This window comes from Heloderma suspectum, chromosome 11 (assembly GCF_057233095.1).
Source record: "Heloderma suspectum isolate Gila_16-S chromosome 11, 16-S_ref, whole genome shotgun sequence".
NCBI lineage: Eukaryota > Metazoa > Chordata > Lepidosauria > Squamata > Helodermatidae > Heloderma > Heloderma suspectum.
Window position 1 is genome coordinate 31,516,383 of NC_139468.1, and position 14,669 is coordinate 31,531,051.

The 14,669-nt window shown below is 47.1% G+C and overlaps 1 protein-coding gene across 4 annotated transcripts in view; it reads right to left on the reverse strand.

The window, feature by feature from the left end:
* The window catches only part of AKAP13 (A-kinase anchoring protein 13), a 366,785-nt gene that overhangs the window by 186,319 nt on the left and 165,797 nt on the right, over positions 1-14,669 (reverse strand). For all 4 annotated transcript variants that reach the window (XM_084817349.1, XM_084817347.1, XM_084817350.1 and 1 more), the window contains exon 6: positions 5,100-5,283. In XM_084817349.1, coding sequence (XP_084673475.1) covers positions 5,100-5,283 — 184 coding nt within the window. The remainder of the gene's footprint in view (positions 1-5,099; positions 5,284-14,669) is intronic.

The following is a 14,669-nucleotide window of genomic DNA, read 5'->3' on the forward strand; positions in this document are numbered from 1 at the left end:
AGTCAGCATGCAAATCAGTCAGCAAGAACAAGGTGGTTAACAAGCCACGGTGGCTTGTTAACCACCCTGTGATCATGACACCCAGGCCAAGCTGCTTGGTTCTTCCGCCCCCCCCATATTCTCCAAGTACACGCAAAGCTATTCTGACACCTGGGCACCATACGTTACCCTCCTTCAAGAGGACAAGTCCTTTGTGAGTCAACCAATTTTGAAATGTTCATGTGGGATGCAGTACAACAGAAAGCCTCACAAGATAGAAGCCATATGCCCAACCAACCAGGTGTACATATTATGAATTCCATTTGAGATAAATGCTTCCCAATGAATGAATTCTTCTGGTCATGTTCTCAGCCTGGCATCAGCTCTGAAATCAAATTTCTCTTTGGCCACCTAGGGCTACACAGACAGACAGACAACACTTTTCCAGTTACTCCTTAATCAGCTTGCCCATGAGTTGCCTTGCCAAGTGGGACAAGGCATAGAACAGGGTGTTGAACCTCAGGCTGGTGGGCCACATCCAGCCCTCCTGGGGTCCCAATCTGGCTGCCCCCTGGGGTTCCCCAGAGGGCCAAGTCCCCTTCCCATGGCCCCACCCCCTTAAGGCTGACATGCCTCTCCAAAGGCTTAGTTACTGGCAGTACGAACTTGAAGCTAAAATATGCTGCTATTTTTGTCCCTGCCCCTTTTGTCTTGGGCCCGCCTCTTCACTTTGGGCCACACCCACAACTGGAATGGGCTCTGAGAGCTTCTCTGAGATTGAATTTGGCCCTCAGGCTGAAAGAGGTTCGGCACCCCAGGCACAGAATAACGCAATTCTCGCATTCTTTCACATTGGATTGGAACATAAAAAAAGTTCGAGGGGGAAACAGAACTGCAACCGACATTTTTAGTCGGTTGCATTTGTTTGGGGGAAACCAATCAAATATTCCAGCCTGGACTGCTGGAGGTATTACAGAAGGGAAGCAAATTCTGTGTATTTCACTATGTGCCTATCGTGACCTTGTCCTCCAGAGCGCACAGAGAACTGCACCAGCAGCAGCATCTACCATTTCCCATCATCATCCCATCCACCCTGAGCCTTCATCACCCACCCAGCACTACCTCTTCAAAAAGGAGATTAATGCATATATTTCACTTATTGTCAACAGCCCTGTTGTTCAGGCAGAAAGTCAGGATATAAATAGTGTAAATAAATTAATATAAGAAGTGTTCACTATTCCCCAGAAACCTAATCAGTCTCCCATCTGGGGACTGACCAGACCCAGACCAGCCTTTCTGCAACAACACTGCAGCATCACTTACTTACAGATCCCAAATGTCACCTGCCATTGACATCCGGCAATCCTATCATAATCTGAAATTCCCAGCGCGACCTCTGTTTATATACTGAACAGAATGAAGCAGCAAAAAGTTTTCCTGAACTATGTTTACTTCAGGCTGTGGGAGAAAGGGGTATGGGATGCATGTTGAATGCACCAGGCCCATGAACAAATCTTGTTGAACCTAGAAAATTAGCAACAGAAGGGACAGTTCCCTTGCATGCTTATTTTCTACATGCAGGGAATATGGGGTTCTTTTCTCCCGCATAGGAACATTCAGACATGACCTTACCAGCAGCTTGAAGTGGTACAGTGCAGGACAAGCACCCTGGAAGGGGATGGGGGCTGTCAATGGCTACTAGTCTTGATGGCTGTTTGCTGCCTCCATTACCGGAGGAAGTGAACCTGTGTCCACCAGTTGCCGGGGAAAATGGGTGAGGGTGCTGTTGTGCTCATGCCCTGCTTCTGGCTTCATGGTCAACAGCTGGTTGGCCACTGTGTGAACAGAATGCTGGACTAGATGGACCCTTGGTCTGATCCAGCGTGGCTCTTCTTCTGTTCTTAAGTTTGATCACTTGGATCCTGCTGAATGTATAAAATTCAGATTTGGACCGGGACGATGGACAAGCAAACACCATGAAATCCAGTCTGCTAACAGGCCACCGCTGTTAAAATGGGCAAGAATTTTCTCTTTTATTCACTGGACCTGGGTCAGACTGAACTTGGCAGCCGCACTCCAGCTCTGAAACAAAACACCACGTTGTCCTGCCCCAGGGCTGATTTACAGCTTCACAACCTAAGGAACCCAGTAACCTTCCTCATACCAGCTAATCTTGCCACAAGTACATCAATAACCGTTTTGTAACTGATGGACTGAAACTAGAGACATCATGCACGATGCGGGCTTGCCCCCCGAAAGAATGACTCCAAGCTTGGAGACAGATCCTCTAGGAATTAAATATACCCCTTCAATCTTGTGTGTACAAAAAAAAAAGTACTCAAGCGGGGGGGGGTCTCTCCTTATGGACCCTTTTATCCCTTCATATTTCCTTGATGCTGAAAGCATCGCGATTACTTGCAGAAGGGTTACAGGCACCTAGATTAAGAAGTTTAAAGCAGCTTAGGAAGGTGATGCCTGCTGATTGACTTACAAGTGGAAAGAGGGGAGCGAGAGGTAAGAGGAAGGACAGCACATAGCAAGCTGCCTTATGCAGAATGAGGCCATCGGTCTACCTCCCTCAGTATTGTCGACACGGACTGGCAGCAGCTCTGCAGAGTTTCAGGAAGGATTCTTTCCCAGCCCTACCTGGAGATGCAGGGGATCAAACCTGGGAACCTCTGCATGCAAAGCAGGGGCTCTGTCACTGAGCTATGGCCCCTCCGCAACGAGGATACGAAGACTGTTCAGCATCAAAAGCCACATGAGTGACTGTCACGAGACAACCAACTTGCAAACCAATGTACCCCTGGATTGCAGCTATAATACAGAGTAGCAAACTTATTTATTTACTTATTTATTTATTACATTTCTATACTGCCCAACAGCCGAAGCTCTCTGGGAAGTTAATTCCCAAATTCCTGAACAATGCACCTAGGACCACCAGGGTACCAGGAGAAATACATTAAATAAAAGGCTGCTGAAAGCACACCGATGAGGCCACCCTCTGGAAGACTCTGGATCTGGCCTTGTCGGCTTTCCATCAGCCTCTGCTGGCAGCACATCATTCTACTGCGCTTCTCCGCACCGCATGCGGGTCACACCCAATGCAGAAATGCAGCGAGATTCCTTGCCGCCAGAAGAGGCATGGCCAGGACAGTGACTTGTGCAGAAATAGCGAGGGGGGAGGTGGCCTCCTCTGAGGACATGTAGTCTTGACTCTTATACATTCTAAAAGTACGTTTTGGGGAATGTGAAAGAGCAGCGTGTTCAGAAAGAATTAAATCTGCCTCTGCTATTAGGTGTTTAGGGAAAACATGATGGTAGGCGTTACAGTCACATTATGACGGTGTTCTGTCAATTGCACTGGTTCCCGGTCTGTTTCTGGGCTCAATTCAAAGTGCTGGCCTAAACCTTTGAAGCTCTCTGCAGCTTAGGACCAGGGCACCCAAAGGCCTGCCTGTCTCTACCTGTGCCAGCCTGCACACGAAGGCCTTCAACAGAGGCCTTCCCCAGGTGTCTCCACCACCTATGGGGCAGATGGTACGTCTGGCAGGACCCTCTTAGGGAATGCTCTCCCCCGCAGGGAGGCCAGCCAGATGCCTACTTTGACGTCGTTCCAGCACCACCCTGACGGGAAATTTCCTGCCAATACAAAGAGCAGCTACAGAGGAACCATGTTCATCACGGGAGGAAAGGATTAAACTCCTCCTCCCTCGCTGCTGAAATCCCAACAGTTATCAGTATCTCATGCCAGGCCCCACAGCAACTTCTACTGGCATCTTTAAAATGTGCACTTTAAATACAAAGACACGTGTGAGGCCGCGCCGTGTTTGGCCCGAACTGAAAGGTTTACAAGAGGAGGCATTGAAGCGTCCATGAATTTCCACTGAAGTAAGGGTGACCCCCTGAGAGTATACAGCAGCCTTCCTCACCCCAGTGCCCTCTATGTATGTTGGACTACAATTCCCATAATATTGGGCACAAAACTCAATATCCTGGATCTCTCACCTCTTTTCTCCTTCAAGCCGGGAATCAGGCAAAAGAAAAGGGAAAGGGGCTGTGGCGTCGCACAGATGCTCCCTCCAGCCAGTCCTCTCCTCTCCCCTTGACAGCCTTAAAATGAGTTGAGAGTTCCCACTGCGCTCATCTTAACCATGGTTAACGCTAACCAAGATTCCCATCATAACAAGAGTCTGAAGCTGGTTTGTAACACCTGCTTACAATGGTAAGCCTGGTTACCGTTAAGCACAGCACAGAGGCAACCGTTAACCACAGATAAGACCAGGCTTCTCCAACCTGGAGCCCACCAGATGTGTTGGAATACAACTCCCATAATTCCAGCCCACTAAACGCCAGGCTGGCTGGAGATTATGGTGCTCCAACCCAATTGGAGGGTGCCAGGTTGGAGGATAGTTAAGGCTGTTTCGAGAAGGTGAGGAAATTTGTGCATGTGAAGGGAGGCAGCCATCTGCCCTGAGCCAAACATGAGTCCTAAGGCATCGTGGTCAAGAGGCCCATGACGCAGCAACCACGCTGACGCTCAGCGGGTTCGGATCTGGTCAGTGCCTGGATGGGAGGCCACTTGGGAATCCCTGGTATGCTGCCTTAGAAGGCAAGATATAAACCTGTAATAACAGAGGATGTGTCTTTCTCTCTGTCCATCTGCACCCAGTCACTTGACACTTGGCATGCATACCAAGGGGACCCTAGGGGTGTGAACCCCAGTGTTATTTTGCTTTTAAAATGCATCCATTAGTATAAATTACTTTAAATGTGTCCATGTGGTTGAAGCCTGCATTAACATCTTCCATGGCTAGGGGCAGAATTCCCTAACCAGAGCATAGCATAGCGTAGCTTTGCAGTCAGTACAGTTTGAAGCCAGGGGAAATTAGTAGGCCAAAGGACAGTGATTTAGCAGGGACCGTACCTAGGGCTGCCAGCAGGGATGGCTTCACTCAAGCAGGGCAGGCAGAACGTGTCCAACTCTGACACCTGCATACATTTAGTCAAAGGCTTTGCTGAATCAAATTAGGGGCTATTCCAACCCACGCAAAGCCAGGTCTGTTTGTTAGTAGGATGAATAACACACACCACTGCAACACCCAGAAAACCGTCCTTACTCTGTCAGGAGTCGGTGCAGTTTCTGATAGCCCCGCTCCAAGGCTAAGCTCACGGGCGTCGCGCCTTCACTGTTGGGGACACACAGGGCTCCTCTGCCCCCTGGTTGCTGCAACAGGAACCATGCCAGCCGCAACAGCCCCAGACGTACTGCAAAATGCATCAATGTCTCCCGGGGAACATCCTCTGGGAAGAAAAATGGGAAGAAAAGCGAAATGTTTAGCCCGCGAGTTCAGATAAACGCTGTCTCTAGAAAGCTCCGCCATTACTGTTTGGATGTGGAGGAGCACGCTGATGCACACGCGCACACACATGAAGAAAAAAGCTGTGTGGCTGGTGTTAAAAGCCAAAGTGTTACTGTAAATCCAGAGACCAGTGGAGGCTGGTGGCTCTGATGTCAGTGGGGTGGTGAATCCGCTCTGGGTTTCAGTCAGGACCAGTCAGAACTCTGAAGGAGTTATCCCAGACTAGCTTGCATGACATCAGTAAAACAAGGCAGACCTCACATCGCTACCACTGTGTGAACAGAATGCTGGTCTACATAAGCCTTTGGTCTGATTCAAGATGGCTGTTCTCATGTTGTTAAGCCTCTACACAATCCAGAACACGGTGGAAAGCAACTGTGTTATGGTTTGGTGGCAGTAAAGCAAAGTGTACCTGACTCAGACAAGGCCAGGGAGTAAGCCAGGGAGAGAGAGACCTGGTTTGCATGATCAAAACATGCCACGGTGGCTCATTGTGAGCCAAGGCACGTGCAGCGAGCAATTTGCATAATCACTGCCCAATTGTGACTTATCGTGTTGTCTGAACCAGGGCAACAAGGCTTGTTGGAGGGTTAAACAACCCTCAAATAACCTTGTGTGGCGCAGAGTGGTAGGCGGCAGTAATGCAACCGAAAATCTCCCCACGACCTGAGTTCAATCCCAGCGGAAGCTGGTTTTCAGATAGCCGGCTCAGGTCGACTCAGCCCTCCATCCTTCCAAGGTTGATAAAATGAGTACCCAGCTTGCTGGGGGAAAGGTAGATACGACTGGGGGAGGCAATGGCAAACCACCCCACTATACAGTCTGCCAGGAAAAACGCCAAGGAAAAACGGCGTCCCTCTATGGGTCAGTAATGACTCGGTGCTTGCACAAGTGGAAGCTTTCCTTTCCTTTTCTTTCCTTTCCTTTCCTTTCAAATAACCCTACAACAGCCCATGGGTTATTTGAAGGTTGTTTAACCTTCCAATAAGCCATGCCTGGCCGCTGTTTAGCCAAACATGCCCATATCCCCCTCTTGTCAATATCATCCATTTCAGCACTTCCCTTACACTGAAGTAAGAATACCCATGGGAGGGAGTTCGTAAACTTTTTAATTTTTATTTTTCATGCCATGAAATTTGCACAAATTCCTCTGTTCTACTGCTGTGCCATGGATTTTGTGTAATTTCCCCCTCCCCACCCCCAAAGCTCCTTCTCTCCTGCAGCTGCCAGCCGTTTTCAGCTCCCCACCAGGACCACCACTTCCTGCTTGTCTTTTCCACTCCACTGGTCTCCACTGCTAGCTGTCAGCTGTACACAAGGGTTACAGAGCAGAGAGCAGGATTGCAAATATTATGCAGAATTCATGGCAGAGCAGTAGAATAGAGGGGGAAATTGCACAAATCTCATGGTAGGGCAGTAAAATGGGAGGGCAAAATTAAAATGGGAGGGCAGTAAAATGGGAGGGCAAAAACACCTAGTAGTGGTCATTCGATCCTTCACTCTTGCACAGGACCAGAAATTAAAAGAGAAAAAAAAGAGAATGTGAATGCATTCGGGGACACTCTCTGGTGTCCTTCCTTCAAGAATCTTGCAGGGGGGGGAATTAAAAATCCATCCTGGGGCTAAGAAAGGATGAAGGAGAATGGTGATGGCACTAGTGAGATCACGAGGAGTGGCAGGAGTTTTCGCCACTCTTGCTGGAAGGCTCTCTAGCCGTTCGCAACAACCCACTAAAAAAATCACCCTACTGGGTTCAGACGTTACACTAAGCTACCTTGAGAACAAGCCACCCTAAACAAACCTACTACAAGCCATGGGTTCTGAGTGTGGCTTGCTTGTGCAAAACTACCCATGCCAGGGAAAACACTCCAGGTTCGGATGTCACACTAAGCCACTTGGCAATCGCCCACAAAAACAACCCACTGTGGCTTAGCATGATGTCCAAACCCAGTAAGAGAGGGAGAGAACTGGTTTGCACATAATGAGAAGCCACTGTGGGTGAATTTCCCCACGGGCTCCTTATCATGGCGGCCATTGCCATTTTGAATCTTCAAGCCATAGAGGAGGGTGGGGTGCTGTAGTTCGTCATTACGTGCAAACCTGGCGAAGGTGGGTTGTTGGCGTGGTTAACAAGGTACCCGCAACCCTAAAATAGCCCATGGGTTCTGGGTGGTTTATTAGCCCCCTCAACAACCCACTCTCGCTGGGGTTACACATAACAACAAGCTACAGTGCGCCCCTGCCGTGGCTTGAACATTCAAAATGGCCACCACTGCAACGAGAAGGCCTGCAGGGAAATTCACCCACGGTGGCTTCTCATTATGTGAGAACTGGGCCAGAGATTCCATAAGGGTCTCTTAACACAGAGGGATTTTCCTACCCACATACCATTAGGTAGAAGCAAGGTTTAGCCAAATACATACATATAAGTTGGTTTATCAATGCCCACGGTAGCTTTAAAAAACTCCTTGGAATTGCTATATTCAGAGGCAGTGTACCTCTGAGTGTAACAGATGCTGTAGGCTAGAGCCGTTTGGCCATCACCTCTACTGACCTGCTTGTGAGCATATGCAAGGCACCTGGCCCCGCTGGAGAAAGGATGATGCACTAGACAGGCCTCAGAACTGACCCAACATGCCCACACCTTGCTCAGGATGAAATCTATAGCTCAGTGCCACTGGGAATTGTCCTATTTTGTGCTTGGTAGATAGAAATTTGCTCCACCAGCTTAAGAGAAAGGCAGGCTTATTGCTTTCATTAACAGGCTCTCTCCCTCTCATCCCAGTTCAAATAAATCAAGATGTTGGCATTTGCTAAATGCAATATGCAACTCAACAGATAGGGTTCACCCAGAGCACAACAGGAACAGCAGGCAGAAAAGCATGTAAGAGACACAAAACAGAGTCCAACATTATCTCAGACAAAATGGCAAAACACGAAGAGTTTTTGCAGCAAGAGTTAATCTTCAGTGCAGTTTTTATGATATACTAACAGGATTGGCTATATCTGTTTGTTTGTTTGTTTGTTTGTTTGTTTGTTTGTTTGTTTTTATACTGTACTGCCAATGTACAAAGATCTTTGCAGTGTACCATAAACAAAAAAGAAAGGTGTCTGCCCTGAGGAGCTTACAATAACATTTAGAAATATCTGCACACAGCTGTATGACAGGTTGAGAGTGAGGCTTTTGGCTCTGTTACCTTGACCTCAGAATTAATTTTACCAAGTATCAGGGGCAGTTGTAAACCATGGGGAGAAAACAAAGGCAGCTGCCAAACTTGAGATCAGAATGCACCAAGATACAGAATAAGAAAGACAGAACTGATTCTATTTGGTGAACTGTCTTATGTAAACCAAGAACCTTGCATGCTTCGTTTAGAATGCTATCACCTTGTCTATCTCATACCCCCAATCTGTAAACCAACCTGAACAAACACATCTATGCCACGTGTCATGCAATGTACAGGGGTTGCTAAGAGCTCAGTATCTCTCATCTCTGCATTTAGAGTGCCTGCAGACATGATGATGATGATACCTGCTTCAACTTTTGTGCTGCTTTGCAGACCACAGCTGCAGGAATATAATCAGACCAAGGAACCTCTACGAACACCTCAAGTGATATAGTAATGATTTATGGGTCTATAAAGCAGGTTGGCCATAAAACTCGCACAACGGGTTTACAGTCAGAAAGCCCCACACTTCTAATTTATCAGTGGGTTAATTGTGTTCTAAAGTATATACGGATAAGCCAAGGCAGTGTGCACAATCTGCCTTTAAAAAAAAAAAATCTGCCCTCACTTCTCTGCATATATTATTCAAACTATACAAAAATGCATATATTTTACATAGTCTATTCTTCTTCTTACTTTATTTAATCTCCTTTTGCCCATCATGGGAAAGGCACACAAGGAACTAACCACTGGGAATCTTGTTCAGCCACTTTGCTATCTTCTGAGATTTCAGCAGACATCACTGACCTACTTCTAAGCATTTACTCACAACCATGAGGACCAGAAGCAACTTGTTGTCTTTTTAAAAATGAAAGTGGAGATTCTCAGGAAGCTGAGCCTAACTGGGTTGCAAAAAACCCAGATGCCCAGTGGCACATAAAAAAGGAGGGGAAAAGAAAGCACTATGAAAGAAGGCACATCTGTAGAAAAGTAGATCTTATTTATTAATTATTGAAATGACAATTATCAAGATAAAGTACATCCATTAACTTTGTTTTCTTGCCTTTAAAAATTAAGTTGTATTTTTGATGGATTAATGAGTAGACTGAAAAGCAATTGATATATTTCCCTTTTTTCATTTTGTCAGACTATGTATAGTGTTACAGATATAATTTTTTCCTTTTCCTTTTTGCATACATAATCATTTAAAACTATTTAAAAAAATGGGCCTGGGGACTGGCAACTGAGTTACACAGGTCTCTCCTTCTGTCTGGCTCCTAGAATGTCTTACTCATTGCTAATTCATTGCGCACACACGAAGTCAAAATCCAAGACAGTGGTTTCAGTGCTTTGAATCACACAGTATTTGCTAAAAGGCTCCTCTCCTTCATCAAATCAACATGAAACTCAAGAGCCAAAAAGGTTCCAGGATCCTGACACATCAAATGTATCTGTGTTAAAGCTTGGCAGGAAGTCGTTGCAGCCTCACCCTGGTAACAGTTGAAGGAATCAATGCCTCCCGCACACAGCAGCAGGTCTCAAACCACACCTGAAGCTGTTCAGAAAAAGGGCATAACTGATCTTGTTCAGAGAAAAGATTAATTAAGAGACAGCAGTGTGGAGGATGGCAAGTAAAAATGAGAGACAGAGACAGAGACAGGCAGACTTTTTGGACAGACAGGGCACTGATCTTGGGCATAACCCCAGAAGGGGATGCCCACCAGTCAAGTACTATTGGCCAGGCCTCCCCACTGAGGAAAGAAGGCAGAGTTATTAGGGAGGAAAGTAGTAGCATCAGCATTGGTCTTGTGTGCAGGAAATCCTTATGTGTGCATAAGGATCTACCTTACACCACAGTGGGACTATTTGCCCAGTATTGAGTACTGTGGCTGGCAGTGGCTCTCTGCAGGATTTTAGGCAGAGGAGATGCCAGGTGCTTCCACCTGCAAAGTATGTGCTGTACCACTGGAGGAGCTGTCCCCTTGGACAGAGATTCCAGTGACGGAAGAGCTGCATTTCTAACTCTCATGCAGGACTGGGTCAAGGGTAGGCATCGTTGGGCACCTGCCAAGGGCCCACACCCCAGTAGGGGCCCACTGACAAGAGCCCCCTGGAATTGTTCCTCCTTGTCACCCTGCTTCTTGCTCGGACAACGGCGGTGGTGAGAAGGAAGTGGGAAGGAGAAGCAGTAGAAGAAGCAGTAAACTTATTTTATTTATTTATTTTGTTTATTTATTACATTTATATCCCGCTTTTTTTCCTCCTTAAGGAACCCAAGGCGGCGTACATAATCCTCCTCCTCTCCACTGTAGCCTCACAACAACAACCCTGTGAGATAGGTTGGGCCAAGAGTCTGTGACTGGCCCAAAGTCACCTAGTGAGCTTCCATGGCCGAGTGGAGATCAGAATCTGGATCTCCCGACTCCCAGTCCCAACACTGTAGCCGCTACACCACACTGGCTCTCTGCCTGTCAAGCAACCAAGTGGTAGCAATGATGTGAAAGACGACGAGAAGCAAGAGCAGCTGGTGACAATGGGAGTGAGACGGAAGACTCACCGAGTGAGGGGGGCCAATAGGAAACAGCATTGCTGTCATGCAACTGATTTCAAAAACCAAAGCCCTGTTCCCACCTGGGCTCCGCATGTTCAGTCCATGCGCAATTAGGGAGCACTACCATGCTCACCATTCAACAGATTTCCATTCAATGGAAAGTGTAAAAGGCACTCTGTGCACCTAGGCGCTGCTTTCAAAACGCTTGTTGCACAGGGTTGCCGGTCGCATGGAAGAGCCTATGTGCCTACAGCCACCCCGTTCACACTTTCCACTGAAGACACGGAAGCTGGGTGTGGGGCCAGTGAGAGCAATCCCGCTCCTCAATCCCATGCTGATTGAAGGCATGGGGCGAAGGTGAGAACAGGTCTAAGGCTTTGGTCAAGAAGGCTGGGGACAACCTAAAGTCCGCAATAAGGCCAACTGAAAGATATCCCCCTTTACTAGTTGGTATCTAATGCAGCCCCTTGAGATACTTGCCCGTTTCTGGCTTTAAACATTTCGCACACCTATCACCGAAAAGCTGCTGCAGGGTCAAGTGGGAGAAAAGGGATCTTTCTTTTAAAAGAAAAAAAAACCATCAAGATGCAAGGTCACCGTTGCCCCTTCCACATCCTACCTTTATCAGCATGAGCTCTGGGTTTATTTTATCTGCCGGAACTACAGATAGGAGCATTTAACAGGCCTCCCTATGTATTTTTCAGAACACAAGGCTACCAGAAGTCTGGAGGCACAGAATCCAGTTCCCAGTGACATTTTAACTGTGGGATTAACTTCCAAAATCCTTTCTAATGCTCAGGACCCAGAATAGATCCTTTCAGTGGCACTTTTCCAGCCTTTCTGGTATGTACTGACATAATCCTGGCCATTTTCTTCATTTTCTCAACATCTGATCCCTGGGCGAGCCTTTCCCAATACCGTCAGCTCAATGTTTGATCTTCTAGATCTTCAACTTGGCTCTTCCATGTACTTCCATGCACCATTCTCCATGTATCCTTCCCTCCCCGCTCCTATGGTTTCAAACATGTCCCCAAAGGGATTTTCTTCATCCTTCCCTATATTATCCCAAATTCTCCTCTTAGTGCCATGGCCTACACATCTATTGTTACCTTTCAAAGCACACCTTTTCCACGCACAATTGTTTCTTATTAGGAAATTCGCTTTGCTCCTTCCCCCGTTCTCTACTGCTACAGCTGCAGTCTTGGAGAGCTCCTCTGACATAGACGGGAATAGGGATTGACTGAGAGGCAGTAGAAAGCCTCTGGGTTGGCCAGGCGTGGTACAAAGAGCGGAAGCTGAGCCTTCCACGTCAGTCAAACAGGGCCTTCTGCCTCCTGAACATCAGGCTCGATTCCAGTTCCAGACTAGCCTGGAGAACACACCCTCCACGGCTGGATTCAGAAACCACCAACTACCGTTTAAATCAAGAAGAGATCCATCAACTCCTAGTAGGCATGCCAACAAAGAATGAAGCTTCCATGTTCACAGGCAGTTTGAGTTGTCAACCAGCCAATGCCTTAGTGATCTAATCAGTAAAACAATTCTGCCCAGTGACCTGCACTGAGAACTGAAAGGCTAGTAAATTCTAGGCTCTGTCCCAGTTGATTCACCTCTGGCCAGCTTGAGGGGTGGGAGCGGGGGTATTTTTGAAAGCATAAGTGGATAATTCTAAATGCAGTAAACCTCTAATCACCAGAGGCAAGATATCACCACTGTGCCTTGTCTGTGAAATTCCCAGGGACATCTGGACAGCCAGCGGTCAAAGCATGGTGGGGTAAAAGGGATCTTTGGCCCCATCTAGCAAGGTCCGATTTTGCCTAATTTTATTGTATGTTTGCCAAGGTAGTTCTAAACAGCAGAGATCACCTCCCTCTCCACCCCAAAAGCACAGAAAGACTATCTAGGAAGTCCCTCTTCAAAATCAACACGGACACAGAAGGGCCTCAACTGCCAATCAACCTTGAGTTGAGGCATTGGCAACATGCAAGTAGTAAGAAAGGTATTAATAACAAGGACAAGTACCAGCCTGAACTGCCCTCTTTACCCCTCACATTGGCCATACTGACTTAGGAAACTGAAAGGCTGCCTTGCTGTGAAAACTCCATTTATATAGACGTAAATTAATCAGCCCCACAGGCCTGCTGGCACATTCACAAACACGAGAAGTGCCCAAGGAAAATGAACAAACATTTTAAGGCCTATTTCTCACTGAGGTTGCTAAACCATGGTCAAAACTGTAAGCTCAGACGACAGTGGGCACTCACAAGAAAAAATGCACCCTTCACATAGAAAACCAGTACACTGGGGAGAAGGGTGCACGCCTATCCTTCTCCCTGATACCTAGTTTTCTAGGAGCCAATTTTTTAAAGACAGTATGGTTTAATGTGTGTGTATAAGAACATTCCATCACAGGAACCCCAAACCTGCAGTCTGAGAGCCAAAACAAACATTACTTTAAATTGGTATCTTGCAGCTATGTTTTTTCTCTCTTTTTATACTCTAGAGTAGGTGCAGGGGCCTCAGTCTCGATCTTAAATGACATCTTATCCCTCACACTAGGGTCCCAGTTTAGATCTGGGGCCCTGAGCCTTCCCTAGAGGAAAAAAGGAGGGGGGGGGGAGATGTTGATACAGATTTAAAGTAACGTCTGTTTGGGGCCTCTAGCAGTTAAAGGCCTGACTCTGGTTTATTACCTCAGCGAGAACTAGGTCCAAATCATTGATGTTAATGTTTCAAAACCACAAACTTTTAGACGTCTGTTGAGTTGAAGGCCCCTCGAGTCTGCGTATTTTTATTATGGACGCAATACATCCTGAACCTAGTTGGGTCTGGAGGGGGGGGGGGGGCAGAGAGAAGGCCCCTTAAGAACAAACGACAATGGGAGCTATACTAGAGGTTTTCAACCCTGCGTGCCAGGAAAACCTGGGGATTTGTGCACATTTAAAAAGGGTTCTTCAATGAGATGAACAGTAACGGTGAACCAGTTTCCCTTAAAGACAGGTTGCCCACCATTACTATGCTTCTCCTGCAACAGTCACAGGGGAATGCTGGGTATGTTCTGTGGCCCACTCAGTCCACGCACATGACAACAGGAAAGCCCAACAGGGGTGGCTAGTGCCCTACCCCTGTATTGAGGGCCCAGTCCAAACCATGACCCAGAATCCTTTGCAGTGCATAGGGGTGCCATAGCAAACCTGCTGGAGTTTCCCTGGTAGATGAGTCAACGTGAAGTTCCCTGGAGGTCAGACGTTTAAGAAGCCACTGAGCCATACAATGAGAGAACGTGATGCGCAAGGGGGAGATGATTTTGTAGTGCAAACATGTAATGCATTCCACAGTGGTTGCGGTTCAGTTAAAAAATAACCCCACGGAGTGCAAACACTATTGTGACCACTCAAGAACAAATAGTTCAACCGCTGCCGTTTCTCCCCATCTTTTCCTTGTTTACAGAAAGAACAAATGGTAGTTACTATACATTGTAGACTATACAAGAACCTGCAAGCTGCAGCCACGCACAAAAAACAGCTGGGTAAAGAATCAACCGTACACTTTCCAAAGAATGCAACATTACATACACAGTAGCACAAATAACCCCTTCATGGATCACTG